General features: G+C 38.8%; 3 protein-coding genes across 3 annotated transcripts in view; all 3 read left to right on the top strand.

Annotated features, from left to right (window-relative positions):
• The window catches only part of rph3aa (rabphilin 3A homolog (mouse), a), a 32,842-nt gene extending 20,916 nt beyond the window's left edge, over positions 1 to 11,926 (top strand). Inside the window, exons 12-15 of the mRNA XM_008287352.1 lie at positions 1,286 to 1,437; positions 2,051 to 2,132; positions 2,241 to 2,337; positions 11,793 to 11,926. Coding sequence (XP_008285574.1) covers positions 1,286 to 1,437; positions 2,051 to 2,132; positions 2,241 to 2,337; positions 11,793 to 11,926 — 465 coding nt within the window. The remainder of the gene's footprint in view (positions 1 to 1,285; positions 1,438 to 2,050; positions 2,133 to 2,240; positions 2,338 to 11,792) is intronic.
• Positions 3,528 to 8,275, top strand: LOC103361310 (zinc finger protein 664-like). The gene is made up of 3 exons (XM_008287353.1): positions 3,528 to 3,531; positions 4,091 to 5,107; positions 8,199 to 8,275. Exons 1-3 carry the CDS (start codon positions 3,528 to 3,530, stop codon positions 8,273 to 8,275), a joined length of 1,098 nt encoding a protein of 365 aa, XP_008285575.1.
• On the top strand, positions 8,253 to 17,504 carry LOC103361308 (zinc finger protein OZF-like). The gene is made up of 2 exons (XM_008287351.1): positions 8,253 to 8,545; positions 15,852 to 17,504. The coding sequence occupies exons 1-2, from the start codon at positions 8,347 to 8,349 to the stop codon at positions 16,940 to 16,942; spliced, it is 1,290 nt and encodes a 429-aa protein (XP_008285573.1). The 5' UTR covers positions 8,253 to 8,346; the 3' UTR covers positions 16,943 to 17,504.
• Positions 17,505 to 17,782: the final 278 nt, after the last annotated feature.

Genomic DNA, 17,782 nt, shown 5'->3' on the forward strand with positions numbered 1-17,782 from the left:
AGAGTTATAGGAGTCAATGGAAACTCAAGACTGCCATGATATGCATGGTATTATGGTATACTCTAACATTATAACAATATTATTACCAGTGATGAATTAACCCCGTATATATTATATATATTAACACTATCACAAAGTACAAATAGGAAATGGACTCAAATGACAGAACACAAACGTACATCTGGAAATACTGAAAAAAAAAGCCAAAATTAAACAGGAAATATATGTTTTTTTTGCTTGTTTTAGGGTTGTGCTTGAACACATTCGTAAATAACAGACAAGCAGTAGCCTATTTTATTTGATACTACTATAATACTTCTTTTAACTACCATCTACGTGTTTCAAATCCAAATGACTGACAATTATTATATGTTACGAGATACATTTAGGATACATTAGGAGTTACACAAAGCTTGCATATATATTGTTACTTAAAATAGATCCTTCAGGTTGTGATTATGTGGATATGTTTATTCGAAGGCTAAATTTGGTCCACTGATGATCATTTGCCCACCACTCCCTTGTACCGCAGCGGATACTGACCTTTTAAAGCAGATCGGAAGGATGTAATCGACCTGCATCAAATTTCTTCATCTGTGTTTCTGCTCTCAGTTACATTCATGTATCACATATAATGGAATAATAATGGGAACTATTTTTTTCCCAGCTCTCATGTTACCTTACATAAAATGATCAACACAGTGAGTTAGACAAAATGTACACTTGAGAAAAAAGTGCTCAGCATTAGTCGGTGCTGTAGTTAGAAATGCTGCAAAGCAAAAAAGTATTAGTAATCCAGTATTATTTCCACTACTAAAAACTGTCCCCAACAAATGTAATGTTTGCTTCTATTAGAATGCATTTACAAGGAACTATAGCTGTTTAAGGGAATGCCTGACCCTTTTTAAAATATTAAATCATACAGTTGTTTTTAAAGATTTACATCTGACAAAGGACTCCGGGCTAAGAGGTGAGCTTTGACAGGCTAAAAGTATACCACATTATTGGTTTTGTTCTTTTCATGGGATTTGCTGCTTATACCAAAAAATACTGTCAGCCTTATCTTTTAAGCATCTTGTGCAGTTAGCCCTATTGCATAACAACATACATGTAGATAATTTTGTACTTAAGCACAAACATTATCCTCCATTAGTGGATATTATGATAATCGCAGTGTAATCCCTGCAGATATGTGCACAGGTTAAAGCAGCACTGGGGTCAGTAAAATACTGTTAATGTGTTTTTGTATGCATTCGTTTAATATGTAATACGTGTGTGTGTGCAGCTGAATGAAGGCGAGGACTCAGAGGAGAGGGGTCGCATACTGGTATCCCTGATGTACAGCAGCCAGCAGGGTCGTCTCTTAGTGGGCGTGGTCCGCTGCGCTCACCTGGCTGCCATGGACTCCAACGGATACTCGGACCCGTTTGTTAAAGTGTACGTGCTCCGTTTAGCAGCAGTCTCATTATAGGGCCATGCTTAGTTATCGTTAGGTTGTAGTTGTAGTCCGCTCAACATTTTCAGAGATGACAAGATCAACGTCACTCTCTTGTCTGTACGGTACAATCTGTATGGTTTCAGTATGAAGTGTTTTGGTAGAACATTTACATGCAGGGAGGCAAATACTGCCATTAAGGAGGCTTGATGGAAAAAGTAGTGGGGCTCCCTTGGTGCATGATCCAGATCTTCATCAGAACTATAGATTTTCAGCTCATCAGTTGCTGCCTTGAGGTTGTCATTGATTCCTATAGCAAACAGCATTTTGAAAACAACAGCGATTTTATACCCACAGCCTGCATCCTGTAAGTCAGACTATTTTCAGCACAACACTCAGCAGAAACACATCTTCAGCGCTTACCCTGGGTTGCGGGTGACTTGCTGCCCCAATTGAAGGAGTTTAGGTATCTCAAGATCTTGTTCACAAGTAACAGGAAAGTGAAGCCTTTATCCTGACTGAAGGACCCCTAATTTGACCTTATCCAGCTTTTTCCTATGGATTTTTCAAGTCATACTCATATATTTTACTCATTTCTGCTCTCTCATGATGTAGATGCCTGAAGCCAGACATGGGAAAGAAAGCGAAAAACAAGACTCAGATAAAAAAGAAGACCCTCAACCCAGAGTTTAACGAGGTCAGTTCTTTCTACACTGCTGCATTCTGCAATCTTCTGCTCACCCAGACTTCGCTCTTAGCTTTTGTAATAAACTCTGTTCTTTTATGTTTCATCACTATGTTTCAGGAGTTTAGTTATGAAATAAAGCACGCTGAGCTTGCAAAGAAAACCCTTGACATCTCTGTCTGGGACTACGACATGGGAAAATCCAATGATTTCATTGGTAAGTGTTGATATTGGCTTGAAGTCATGTTTCTTCATCCTCATTCTATTCTACCCATTTTATATTTAGCCATGCTCCTGGCCAAGGTTTGAGGGAATGCAATGTCGTCTGTGAAATTTCTAACCAACTATTGGATGGATTGAAACTTGTCTCAGATATTCATGTTTTCCCAACGACCTCACTGACCAAACATCGGTGTCTCCTGGTACAAATATTTGCACAAAACTTTGCACATTCAGGGTTGGTAGCTGACATACCCTTATGTGACTCCAAAGGAAACTCAAGGTTGATTTTAGTAGTTTCTAGTTAAATGTTTGGAAAACCTTTGGATACATTGCTTTAAAGTTTGGTCCAAACAATAATGTTCCTCTGAGGACGAGCTGTGTTTACTTTGGTAATCCCAAATCTTTTCAGAACTTCTTCTAATAGCTACCGAACTTACAGAATGAATTAGCAACACACAAAGATGAGAAAGTATACAAATACTTGCTTGTCATCAGTATGGTAACAGTAGCATTTTGATTAACGTGACCCCACACTGCTGTAAGACTGCAGACTGTTTGTCCTGTACATTGATAACAATGCTAACTGCTTACCTATACAAACAACAATGTTCTTCTGTCAGTAAGCTACATCTTTGTTGTTACTTTGGTCCAGACAAAAATAGCTCAATAATCTTTGAATAATTGACATAAAATTTAGTAAACAAATGTCATGTCAGGATAAACTGCAGCTCAGATGATCCCCTGACTTTTTATCTTGTCCCGTCAATCTTTGGTTTCAGAATAAATACTTGCACAACTAGTGACATTCGTATCAATCTTAGCTGTACACTGTGGCATATATTGTCATTGTGGTCACGTTGACAACTGCTTTTTGCTTAAAGCACCGTAGCACCTAAATACTGTGAGTGTATGAGTGAATGAGCAAAGTTTTAGTAAAGGCCAATTCATGGTTCCTGGGGATCAGCATGACATAAATTTGATCATTCTCACATGTCTGCAAAGCTCAGAAAGGTCTGACCTTTCTTATTCCTTTACCGCAAAGGTAGTTAGGGCTAGTTTGGAGTTGGTACTAAATCTAGAACCCGTTTTTTGTGTTCTGACAGCCAAAAAAACTCCCAAAACACAGCTCTTAACCAGGAAAACTGATCTTTAGTAGTCTGAATCAAGAACTGCTTACATCAGGAGATGGGTACAGGCCGGCTTGTCTTGTCATCTGTGTAAACGCAGTTCATCTGAAAACTCTCTAAATNCAACAGAGTGTGTTTAGTGGGAGGCTGCGTCAACTTCGCTGTCGAACGGAGAGATACAGGAGTTCCTTCCTGCCAACAGCCATCACTTAAAAAAACAAATCCAACTGACTGAATAATTATTATTGTTGTATATAATATATGTTATATTGATTTTTAAAAAAAAAGAAAAAAAAAGAAAGGTGAGCTTTTACAGGATTGAATTTCCCTTCTGGGATGAATAAAGTATTTTTCATTTCATTCATTTTCATTTCATGAGCATGTGTCGAAAAGTACTCTGTGCTGTTTACCATCAGGTTCTTAGTAATTCTGTGGCTACTACAGAAGAATGTATACCAAAAAAAAAAAAAAGGTCTGATCATATTGAGATACTTTTTCCAGTACATTGTGCTCTTGAGCTGGAATTGCTGGGGGAAGCAATTCTTGGACAGACTGGCAAATGTGTGTTTTCTAACATCATGTTAATCACCTTTTCCCTTGTGTTTCCATTTGTTCCTCCAGAGCTTCCACAGCACTATGTCTGTTCAAAGGAAGAGGTTCTCACTGAGCAGCAGCTTTGTAGCCAGAAGAGGAACTCCAGTCTAGACCAGGAGGATCAAGGGCCTCCACAAATTAAAGAGGAACAGGTGGATCTCTGCACCAGTCAGGATGGAGAGCAGACTGTACTGAAGCAAGAGATGAATAGCTTTATGGTGACTGTAGCTAATGAGAAAAGTGACCACAGACAACCAGAACCAAACAGTGACCAGCTCCTCTATTACAGCTTACCTGTAGCTAATAGCTCAGATCCGGCAGGAAGCAAGCATGTAGACTCAATATCAATTACAAATGCAGAGCTGAATCCAAATCAGAGATGTCCTGGAAACAGTACCCTTAGCAACATTGTAAACAAGTCTCCCACGCCACAGAGTCGCTGTGATTATTGCACAGGTAAAAACCCTTTGATGTGTGACATCTGTGGAAAAACCTTTCACGATAATTCCAAACTGAAGAGACATTACAGAATACACACAGGTGAGAAGCCCTTTGTCTGTAAGACATGTGGAGAAAGTTTCAGTCAAAACTCAAGCTTGAAAGGCCACATGAGAACTCACACTGGTGAGAAGCTGTACCTTTGTAACACCTGTGGTCAGAGACTTCGTGACTCTTCAACATTTAAAAAGCATCGAGCAGTCCACACAGGAGAGAAACTGTTTGCTTGCAAGTCTTGTGGCAAAAGTTTCAGTTCTAGCTGTTCCCTGAAATTCCACATGCAAAACCACACCGGTGAGAAACCATACCTTTGTAACACCTGTGGAAAACGTTTTTCCATCCCATCACAACTTAACCTTCACATAAGAACGCATACAGGTGAGAAGCTTTATTCTTGTGAAACATGCGGGAAAAGTTTCAGTCAAAGTCATAGTTTGACTATCTATGTGACAAGTCACACAGGTGAGAAGCCGAACCTTTGTAACACCTGTGGAAAAAGATTTCTTCTTCCATCACAACCTAAACGTCTCACGAAAAGTCACACGGGTGAGAGGCCATACCTTTGTAATACCTGCGGAAAAAGTTTTGGTCAGAGTAGTACTTTGAAAAGTCCACATGAAAGTCCACACAGGAGACAAGTCATCAACGACAGAAACATCTGTGGGAAATTCATCGGGGAACAAAGCTTAAAACATGTAAGAATAGGTCAAGTTTAAAGTAGATCTTTGACTTTTAAAGCACCTTTATTCTGTGCTTTAACATTAATGGTGAGGTTTTTAATCAGTTGGTAATTTTCTGCCAGTCCTCCCCTATCAATACATTGCAGAAAGACGACAGAGGGGCTCTGTGTTTTGATTCATCTGCACCTCAATTGAAACTCGAACAAGAGAAAGGCTGACAGAGTCAGTAGTTGCATTTGACATGGCGTTCAAAATATGGAGAAGGAGATGGAGTCTGGACTCCATCTGGTGGTGGTGGTGGAACAGGGTGAAGAACCGAACTGAACATCTGGATGGATATGATGTGGAGCAGCACTGCTGATGACACACTGGTTCAGTTGAAAACTGGGGGTGGAAGAGGAGGAGGAGGGCTGCAGCCATCTGACCCAAAAGTTAGGTGGCAGTAGTCGGTCAGTCAGATAAACGCTCCGTATGTAGGTTCTTCATTCTCGAAGAAATGTGGAGAGGACTTTAATGTTTTTCAAATTTTTGGCCCAATATTGTTTTGTTGTAAAAACACAAGAGAAAAAAGAAAATAGGAATGTATTTCTTATTATCAAATTAAATTGCTGATGTTGAAAAACTTTGTTGCATTTCATTGGATTATTTTTTTGCCTTGGTATTGAAGATTGTATTGCAAACTGTAGAATTTTAATGTTGTTTTACTGACTGTTGGATAGATTCAACAGTGGTGAAGACAAAAAATGTTATTTGCATGTGTCTCACTTGTCTGTTGAGTATATTTCGTATTTGTGTTGGGATACTTGATAAATGCAGCACAGATGCAGCAAACATGTACCTTCCCTGTAGTTTTCATTGCTTTATGTTTTCTGTTGCTTTATTCAGACTACTGCAAGAAATCCAGACTGTTTTCTGATAAACCATATATGTGTAACAGAGTGTGTCTCCCTCTAGTGGATGTTGTGGAGTTTTCTGTTGTCTTTGCTCCAAAGGTTTTTGTACAGAGTTTTACTGTTTCCTGTCACTGTGGGCCGCAGAGCACAGTAGTACACAGCAGAGTCAGACAGCTGAAGCTTCTGGATCTTCAGAGGAACTGATGTCTTGTTGAGTTTAGCATCAAATCTGTCTTTATGGAACTCTGGAGCATTATCATCTCCTCCATAACTACTACGTCGTAAAATGTACTTTGGAAAGTCATTTACTTCTTGTTTGTACCAGAACAAATTAAGCTGTGCTACTGCTGCACTGGTCTCAAAAGTACATCCCAGTGTAACTGTGTCTCCTTCAGCAGCAATGACATCTCCTGGTGGCTGAATCACTTTGTCTTCTCCTTTACACTCTGGAAAAGAACACAACATGCAGAGGAAGACATGAATCAATAAAGATGATTGATTAAAGGATCAGCAGCTGTAAAGAGTTTTTGGAGATCTTTCTATCTTACCAAAGATAAGAGCAACAAGAATAATCCACAGCCAATGTTCCATGTGTCCAACAAGGTGTAAATCAGCAGCAGAAACTTGCTGATGTTATCTGCAGTGAGTTCTTTACAGCTGATGGTTCTAATGTGGAAGTTAGTGTCTCTTCTATAGTTCAGTAACAGCTCAGCTCCTCCTTGAATCTGTTCGTCTTCTCTTTGATCTATATTTTCTTCTCTTCTCTTTGTGGCCCTCTTGTGGAGCTACAAAGCTGAGTTCAACGGTGGAGAAAAGGCTTTTAGCAGCTTGTCAGTGTGTCAGCTTGTGTTTTTATACAGAGTTTTGCTGTTTCTTGTCACTGGGCTGCAGAGCACAGTCGTACACAGCAGAGTCAGACACTGCAGCAGAGGAGATCTGAAGATGAAGCTCCTTTGAATGTTTGTCATGTTTGACAGACAACATTTCTGTTTTCTCTGAATATGTTGCAATGAGAAGCTGTGGAGATGAACAGGACTTCTGTTAGTACCAGAAGAGGAAATGGAGTCAGTACATCCTCAGAGGATCCTGAAAACAACAAACATAGATTTACCATGAGATTTTTTTGGATAAAAAGTTAATCAATTCAAATAACATCCAAATGTTTATCTTGTGTGTCTCCTCCTTTTCCATCTGACTCAATCTTCTGATGACTTACCAGTTTGAAAGGAGACAATCATCATCCAGATGAGAAGCAGTAACATTATTGTCACTTGTACTGAATAAACAATAGAGAGAACAGCAGTGCTTATAATGAGGTTTCTCACGCTGTGATCTAGCATCACGACAGAAAATTTTGTCACTGAATTCAAATTTCAAATTGAAATTCATGTATTTAATCTGATTTCTTATTTTTTAGCAGAGTTCAGCAAATGGAGACAAAAAAGTCCAGCTGTGTTGCAATTTCTGCTGTCCAGGCAAAGACTTTATGTTATTCATTTCTCTTTTTTTTTCACCGCATAGACCATCTGTGTGATTTGTTGATAGGAGCTCAGTATACGGTCAATTTACAGTTATTAATGCATCACACTGAAAACAACAGCCACTGAGCCAAAGTGCTTTCTGGTAGAGACATGAAATTAATGTTATAAAATTACTTAAAAAGCATGTGATCAGATTCTGAACAACAGCTACACAGATGTATACAAATAAACAATAAGTATATAACTGTAACAAACGTAAATGAAGTAGAATGTCTAAATGATTGAACTAATAGGCTGTTCAGAGTGAATCTTTGAATTCATTGGCTTTTACGTGTAAAATTGTTTGTTCTGAAACTTAACTGCTTATTGTACTTAGTTTAAGTTTGTATCAAGCATTTGACTTTATAGCAATTTGACAATAATATTTTAAGTTAATGTTTGTTTTTTCATTATGAATAAATGCAAATTCCCAGTCTTGTTGAAAAGTTTGTGATAAGAGGGAGATGGAAGGAAAAAACGACAAACAAGGCGGAATTAAAAGTTATCTCACTTTGAATTTTTTTTTTCTTTTCTTTTCTTTCAGTTGACGGCGGCACAGAGGCTAAACCGCTGTTTCTGCCGGAGCTTCACGGTGTGACACCAGGCGGAAATAAACAATGAAAAGCCTCCAGCAGCGTTAGTTTACTGATGTGTGGACCGAGCTGGAAGACGGTTGTGTTGTCGTATCTCAGATGAATATTTCATCAGTTGAAGTAACGATGAATTCAGTTCAGAATCTGAGAGAGTTGATCAACGAGCGACTAACTGCTGCTGCTGAAGAAATATTCAAGGAGTTTGAAAAAACCATCGTCCAGTACGAGGAAGAGATCGATCGTCAGCGCAGAATGCTGGACATCATCTGGAAACCACAGATAACGTTACACACCTTCAGTACGTGCATGCTTTGCGTCCCAAGGATTTAAAGTCTCCACATATAGCAAAGTTCAAAAACACATCTCCTGGTGGACTTCATGATGATTCTGTCTGTTGCTGCTTGTTGTGTAGTTTTCAAAGCTTCATCCTTCCATCCATGAACCCTGACACGTGGTTGTAAACTGAGTCATCACATCCTGAACATTAAAACTAGCTGATGTCGGGTTGGGTGATGTAGCTGAAAAATGTGTCAAGATATAATGTGTGTATTATCTGTGTTGAATAAGAAATCTTCATCTGAGCAACATACATTCAAAGGGCTAGATATTGATGAGCATATTATTTATGCATTCAAACAGTCTGCAGCTTTTTGCAGTTTTCCATTCTGCTTTAGCTGCTGCAGCTCTGTTGCTTTCAGTCATGTTTAAAATCTCGTATTTATCTGATATTACATTTTTCTCTTTGTACAGTCATGGAAAAAATTATTAGATCACCCTTGTTCTCTTTAATTTCTTGTTAGCTTCAATGCCTGGTAACACTAAAGGTACATTTGTTCTGACAAATATAATGATAACAAAAATAGCTCATAAGAGGATGGACGGCTGTGGCTCAGGTGGTAGAGCGGTTGTCCTCTGATCGTAAGCTTGGCGGTTGGATCCCCCGCCCCTCCGCAGTCGTAGTGGGCAAGACACTGAACCCGAAGTTGCTCCCAATGGCAGGCAGCACCTTGCATGACAGCTCTGTCATCATTGGTGTATGAATGGGTGAATGAGAAAACATTGGAGAGCGCTTTGACTGCTGCTAAAGTGGACAATGGCTATATAAGTGCAGTCCATTTAAGAGTTTAATGTAAGACCTGATATCTAGCCATTTTCCATGGTTTTGTTGATAAAAACCAAAATCACAAGTTCTTACATCAATAGCTATGGTATTGTACTGCCAAAAACAGTGCTTTTAGGCATTCCATGTTTTTTTTTTTCTGTCTGTTTTAGTCACATAATACATACAGGAGTTAGTACTTGATTGCGTAACCACTGTTTTTGATGACTGTAGCCCTGCGTCTTGGCATGCTCTCCACCAGCTTCTGGCATTGTTCTGCTGTCACAGCAGCCCATTCCTGTTTCACAAATTCAAACAACTTTGCCTTGATTTTGGACTTGTGGTTCTCCATTTTGCATTTGATCATTTTCCACAGGTTTTCAATTGGATTTAGTACTGGTGATTGAGCAGGCCAAGGCATGGTTCCAGTGTTCCGGTTCTCCATCCAGGCTTTAACAGACCTTGCCATGTGACAAGGAGCACTGATTATTGGAAAATCCAGTCATTGGAGGCAGTAAAGAGTTTTCTAGCTGATAGAAGAATGTTTGTTTTCAAGAATAGCCCCATACATGACCTGGTTCATTCACCCTTCACACAGTTGCATTTGCCCTGTTCTACCCAAACTGAAACAAGCCCAGATGGTCACTGATCCACCCCCATGTTTTACTGTAGGGGCAAGACAGTCTGGTTTGTAGGCTTCTCCAGGCTTCTTCCTAACCAGTAAGTTGGCTGGAGTGGACATCAACTGAAAATTGGATTCATCACTGTAGAGAACCTTAAGCCATCAACAGTCCAATCCTTGTGATCCCCAGCAAAGAGTAATCGGGCTTTCCTCTGCCTTTCGTTGATGAAGGGCTTCTTCCGTGCCCTGTGTGACTTCAGAACAGCTTCAAGAAGTTTGTTTCAAACTGTCCTTGCCGAACAAGTCACATTTCTCGACAGTGTCCACTCATTTTTAAGGTCCCTAGGGGTCTGACGACGATTCCTGACACAGGAGCGAATGAGTGCATGGTCATCTCGTGGGGTAGAAAGACGTTTGCTGCTGCAACCAGCTAGTAATTTGGTAGCACCATGTTGGGCTTGATTTTTCTTGGTGTAATGAATGGCTGTCTTGGAGATCTTCAGTTTATTCGCAACTTGACTTTCACTCACGCCAATTTCCAGCAGTGCCAAGATGGCTGCCTTTGTGGTTTCACATAATTCTTTTGCTTTTGGTATTATGTGAGAGCTGACGACTTCTGAGTTGTGCTATGGCTTGAATGTAAGCAGGAAACCAATCGAGGCCTTTGCATGTGCAGTGTTGCTTATGACATGAAATGACCTCTTATACAGTTGTGCTCATAAGTTTACATACCCTGGCAAAATTTGTGGGGTTTTTTTGGCAATTTTTCAGAGAATATGAATGATCAGAGAAAAACTTTTCACACTTCTGGAACAAAGTCATTTTGAGTGATAAGACAAAAATTTAACTTTTTGGCCACAACTAATAAGCATTACATTTGGAGAGGAGTCAACAAGGCCTATGATGAAAGGTACGCTATTTCTACTGTGACTACATTACTCCGGACCTCGATGTCATTGAGCCACTCTGGGGAGATCTCAAATGTGCAGTTCATGCAAGACAGCCCAGGAATTTACAGGAACTGGAGGCTTTTTGCCAAGAAGAATGAGCAACTTTACCATCGGAGGAAATAAAGAGCCTCATCCAAATCTACCACAAAAGACTTCAAGCTGTCATTTTATGTTAAAGGGGGCAATACACAATATTAAGAACGGGGGTAGATAAACTTTTAATCTGGGTCATTTGGGGAGTTTCTGTTGTTATTATGATTTAAAACGAGTAAACACAAATGTTTGACAATAAATGGCTTCACCCAATTATTATTATTCATTTTCTCTGAAAAAAGAAATCCTAAATTTTGCCAGGGTATGTAAACTTATGAGCACAACTGGGAATACAATTAAGCTTAAGCATGTCACATAGGACATAAAGTATTATGTAAACAGCTGCACTTGTTGTCGTGTTCATTGTATTCTTCAGGTAATATACCTTTTGTGGTACCAGGCATTAACATGAACAAGAAATTGAAGAACACAAGGGTGGTCTAATATTTTTTTCCATGACTGTAAAATATGCCACTGTGATGCTCGTAAACATCCATGTTTGTGATTGATCATCAGTTTCCAACTCTGCCCCTTTTGTGTGAAGCTACATTCACATTTCATGAGTTGACTTGATAACCAGCTTCGTAAGACCGATGACCCCGATTGCGTTATTATGTTAAGTGAAGCCAGATAACGAAAAGATACCCTGGGTAGGTTGAACCTGCGCTGTAGTGCAGGTCTCAATTCTGTGCNTTAGCACCTTTAGACAGAATCTGTTAAGGGTGAGATGGAAAACTGAAAAACACAGATATTATAATGCTTTCTTTCTTTGTGCTTTCAGGGGGCTGTCAGTTAGGCATCCAGGCTAAAGGAGAGTCTTTAAAGCACTGGTACGAATGCCTCAAGAACAAGGACAAGAAGATCGAGCGCTGGCACGTTCTGCTTAACGACAACCCCGGCCAGTTCGATGACTGAAACCTCTCCCGCTCTTGTCTGTATTTTCTTTTTGTCTTCTTCTCCCTGTAGAATGTTGTCCTCCAGTGAGTAGACAGATGTTTCCCTCCTGCTTTTATGTAGTACAATGTGAAAGCTACATTTCCAGCAGTTTACAGGTGACCAACGTGGATGTCAACCTCTGGGCTCTTTGTAAAGAAACACCAAACAAAACAGGGAAGCTTATCATATCATAAACGGTGTCATATCAGAAGTAACCCACTCCTGTGATGTGGCTACAATTGAACCGAGCGATTATCATGTTTTATGGATAAGCCTTGTTATCATGAAGTTGGTTGTTATGACGTGTGCGCAGACCCAACAGAGGGAATTCACAGTTCCTCTCTCTGACCTCTTTCCTCCATGTTGAGCTGTGTTTCTGTCACATCAGCTCATCCACCACGCTGTGTGTGAATCACCAAGCGCGAGCACGGCTTTATTTATGTAGCACCTTATCAGACACAAAGGTTTTCTCCTGAGCTTTGGAGGCAAAGAGAAGAACAAAGTACTTATAAGTTTAAAACAGCACTTTTAGAATAAATGAAAGTTCCATATTAAGTTAAAACTGTGCAAAAAGGGTCTTTAGCTTAGTCTTAAAACAGCTCACCGGTCTCTATACACAGTGGTGGAAAATACTTTTACTTAAGTGCTGTGCTGAAGTACAGCTTTGAATTACTTATACTTTACTTGGGTATTTCTGTTTCCTCCTACTTTCTACTTCTACGTCATTATGTTTCAGAGGCAAATATTTCACTTTTCAGCTTGCAGATTTAGTTGAATATTACAACATCTAATCAACAAGCAAATTGTGATGTAATGTTTTAGATTAAGATTAAATTTTATTGATCAATGAGGGGGAATTCTCAAACAACTCAGCAGATAAAAGTAATTAAATAACCTTTACAAGCTGCAACATTAAAATGATGAACTCATTCAATCAATCAATCAATCTTTATTTCTAAAGCGCTTTTCATACAATAATGTCATTCAAAGTGCTTTACAGATTAAAATCACCTTAAAATCATTCCCTCACGCACAAACAAACAATATCACACTCATACTCAACACACCCACACACACGCATACACACCAGCACCAACAATATGGACATGGAATATTGATGCATCAATATTCATAAAACACTTATATAAGTTACATGAAGCCAATCGAATGGTGAACACTCTTACTTTTGGTACTTTATGTTTTAGTTTAAGTGTATTCAGTTAGTTTAGTTAAACCTTGGAGAACACAAAGAGGGACAACCTTAGTGTTAAACAGTGCCAAGGCACATACAATAAATACAGACACACTTAACTTCAAATAACAATAAAAGTATAAAACATTTGACAATGCTGAGAAGCATAGTCTATATTTTGATGCCAATAAATAATAATAATAAAATAAAAATACTAAATCAAATTTAAATGCAGAACTTGTACTTGTAGCCAAATAATTCTGCTCTGAGGTATTTTCATTTTTTCTTTTCTTCTTTGACCTCTGTCTGCAGATCTAAGAGGCCGACGACCATGTTTGTATGTTCGCATTTTTCTTGTTGCCGCGGGTTGAATTCTTAGTCCGCTCGTTGGATTGACGTATTTTGCATGTAAATTGCATGAATAATTTCTTTAAGTAAAAAATTTTCAATACATTAATTTATTTATATCCAAATCCTACCATACTGATTTTGTCAATCATACTTTATTTACGTGCACAAGTCATGCATTAAATGCAAAAGTGCTGAACCTAAACAGCTAAAAAGGATTTTATTTAAAAAAAAAAAAAAAGAGTTTTGAATATTAAGAACAAAAAAAAAAAAAAAAAAGAGTTTTGAATATTAAGAACAATGATAAAGTAAGGAACAAGACATGACAGCAAAATTACAACTTGAAAGAAAAACACACCACATTACAGCCAGGCTAAAAAGGTGAGTTTGAAATATTCTTTTAAAGAAATCCACACATATCCTCAGGGGCTAAAAGCAGCCCTGATGGATTCAGACATTTTGATGGTGTTCATGCTGAGACTGTCAATCACACTGTGCTGCCACAGGAACTAATAACTCGTAATTAGATTCCAGTGTGCTAAATCGCTGCAGGCCAAATAGTCTTTTTTTTTTTTTTTTGGCCACTTTCTTTTATCATGAGCTTATGCAGGCATGACTGCAAAGCACAAGTACAAAATAAGGATTAATATCTATTATTTTAAAAAAAGGCTTTTATGTAACCTTTAATTAATTACAGAAAAACAAAGAATCTGGAATGGTTCTTCCATGTTGTGCTTTTTAAATACTTTTCATTTTGTTTATTTGATTAAAATTGTATTTGTGTTAGGAATAGTGGTGTAATGGTACACAGAAGACACAGTTTGTTAAGTTTTCCGGAGGAAAAAAGAAATACAAGAAAGAAAAACATGAAAATGCTTTTTTTTTTGTTTTGTTTTTAGATTAAAAACTGGTTTACTCGGGCACCCCTGTAGCTCATCTAGTTGAGCAGGTGACCCATAAACAGGGACTATAGTTCCCCGATGCAGCGGTCGTGGGTTCATGACCCTTAGCTGTATTCTTCTCCCCCCCTTTCCTGTTCATCTCTACTGCTGTAAAATTAAGACAACAGGCTCCAAAAATATATTTTAAAAAACAAAAGGAATTGCTTAATTGACTAGTTATAATAATAAAAAACAAAACAAAACAAAAACTGAACCGACTATAGCTGTGTCTTTCATAAAGAAGTCTATCCATGCTGCTGCAACAGGTTACAACCTACTAATAAAGACAGAAACATTTATTAAATAAAAAAAATCTCTGCAAATATTATCTCAAATAAATAAGAAAATACAAATCAAGTAAGGTGCAGTATTTAGAAAATTAACTGTACTGCACTTGTAACTGTACAACACAAATATTCTCTCTAATAAAATGATACATAATGTCATATATGTTATTGATAGTATAAAGGGCAGCATTTATAAAACAAACTACTGGAATTGTGCTATTCGTGTCAGGTAACTCTCTACATGTCCACCTCCTGGTTGTCAACAGGCAGCAGATGTTGGATTAGTTGTGGACAGCTGTAGCTTGTGTTTGTTGTAAAGAGCTGCTGTGACTTTCTGGCTGAAATGCGGATGAGAGGGAGCTTGGTGACGGCACTGGTTAACTTTCAGCATGTCTTATCAACCTGTGTTATTCACACATGCTGTCTCATGTCCACTGCTATAAGAACACTTCTGGTGTTTATCACTTTGGCCTTGTCTGAATTGTTAGCAAGAGCCTGCTTATATGCCACAGGGATCTTGTACTGCCGTTACTGTCTTTTTTTTTGCAGCACTGGTGTTCACATTCAGGTGATAGTGCCTACAATGAGTGAACAAGTTGGACAAAGAACCAGCTGCATACTCAGGTGTCGGTATACAGCTTTCATCTGATCCCCCTGTCCATCATCATTGTAGTTAACTGCAATGTTCCCAAACAGAAAACTTTAATAATGATGGAGCTCTTCAATCATTGGTTGGTCTGCAGTTGCCATCTAAACCCTGCTTAATCCTCACTAGGGTTGCGGGGNTACTTTATGTTTTAGACCTATTGACACAAGGGAATCATCTCAACCCAAATTTAGCTGTGTTTTTATACGCAGGCTGATACATACAGCCTGCGTACAATATGGAAGGTGTGTTTTGATCACACATGCAGAGGAAGAGAATATAAAAGCATTGTTTTTAACTGTTAACTGCTGCTGTTTGATAGCTGTAAGAGTAAAATAATTAAATAGAAAAAATGTAATTCTTCTCAATCAAATGATCCGTTCTTGAGCAGAATTTCCAGGGATGTCCAGTCCCAAATAAAAAGTGGCTGCGGCATGTTTTCCTGTCATCACATTAGTCATCTTTTTCTTGTGTCCCTTTGTCCTTTCAGAACTCCCACAGTACTATGTCTGCCAGAAGGAGGAATTTAATGCTCAACAACAGCTCTGTCACCAGGAGGGGAACTGTAGTTTGGAAAAAGAGGACCCAGATTTTCCACAGACTAAGGAGGAACAGGAGGAACTTTGCACCAGTCTGGACCAAGAGGACGAAGAACCTCCACAGATTAAAGAGGAAGTGGTGGAAATCTGCACAAGTCTGGATGGAGAGAAGTTTGTAATGAAGCAGGAGACTGACATCTTTGTGGTGACCCCTCCTTATGAGGAAAGTGAGCACACTGAGCGAGAACCAAAAAGCGACCAGCTTCTCTCTCACGAGTCTCCTGTAGTTGAGAGCTCAGTTCCAGAAGTAAGCATGCAAGTAGACTCAGGATCAACTAGAAAAGCAGAGCTGAAGCCAGAGAAGAGATATGAGGGAAACAGCAGTTGCAGTAAAAATGCAGACAATTCTCTTTTAGAGAATAACTGTGATAATTATACAGGGAAAAAGCCTCTAACACAAGATATCTGTGGAAAAACCATGAAAGATAAATCCAAACTAACAAAACATTTCATAGTCCCCACAGCTGAGAGGCCATTTGCTTGCGAAACGTGTGGGAAAAGTTTCAGATATAGCACATACCTAAAAGTCCACACAAGAATTCACACAGGTGAGAAGCCGTACCTTTGTAACACCTGTGGGAAAAGGTTTAGTGATTCTTCAACATTTAGAAGGCATGTGGCAATCCATACAGGTGAGAAACCATTTTCTTGCAGTTCATGTGGTAAAAGTTTCAGTCACAGTGGTGCTTTGAAAGTCCACATGAGAATACACACGAATGAGAGGCCGTACCTTTGTAACACCTGTGGAAAAGGATTTCCTCTTCCAACACAACTTAGACGTCACACAAGAAGTCACATGGGTGAGAGGCCGTACCTTTGTAATACCTGCGGAAAAAGTTTTGGTCAGAGTTGCACTTTGAAAGTCCACATGAGAATGCACACGGGTGAGAGGCCATACCTTTGTAATACCTGCGGAAAAAGTTTTGGTAGGAGTGATACTTTGAAAGTCCACATCAAAGTCCACACAGGAGACAAATCATGAACGACAGAATCATCTGTGGGAAAGTCATCAGGGAACAAAGCTTAAAATATGTAAGAATTGGTCAAGGTTGAAAGTAGATCTCTGACTTTTAAAGCACCTTTGTTCTGTGCTTTAACATTAATGGTGAGGTTTTTAATCAGCTGGTCATTTTCAGTCCTCACCTATCAATATAGTGCAAAAAGATGACGGAGGGTTTTTTGATTCATCTGCACCTCGATTGAGACTCAAACAAGAGAAAGGCTGACAGAGTCTGTAGTTGCATTTGACATGGCGTGCACAATATGGAGAAGGAGATGGAGTCTGGATGGAGGAGGGCTGCAGCCATCTGACCCAAATGATAGGTGGCAGTTGTCAGTCAGTCAGATAAAGTTCCACATATAGGTTCTTCATTTAAGAAGAAATGTGAAGAGGAAAAGACTTGCATGTTTTTTCAATAATTGGTCCAATATTGTTTTGTTGTAAAAAAAAAACAAAAAAAAAACAAGCAAGATAATGTCTTTCTTATTACTTGAAAGCTTCAGCTCATGTGTTTTCAAATTAAATTGCTGATGTTGAAAAACTTTGTTGCGTTTCATTGAATTATTTTTTGCCTTGGTATTGAAATTTGTATTGCAAACTGCATTGGGATACTTGATAAATGCAGCATAGATGCAGCAAACACGTACCTTCCCTGTAGCTTTTATTGCTTTGTGTTTTCTGTTGCTTTATTCAGACTACTGCAAAACATCCAGACTGTATTCTGATAAACCACAGAAGTGTAGCAGAGTGTGTCTCCCTCTAGTGGATGTTGGATGTATGTCTTCTGTTGTCTTTGCTCCAAAGGTTTTTGTACAGAGTTTT

This window comes from Stegastes partitus, unplaced genomic scaffold, assembly GCF_000690725.1.
Source record: "Stegastes partitus isolate 25-593 unplaced genomic scaffold, Stegastes_partitus-1.0.2 Scaffold496, whole genome shotgun sequence".
Classification (NCBI taxonomy): Eukaryota; Metazoa; Chordata; class Actinopteri; family Pomacentridae; genus Stegastes; species Stegastes partitus.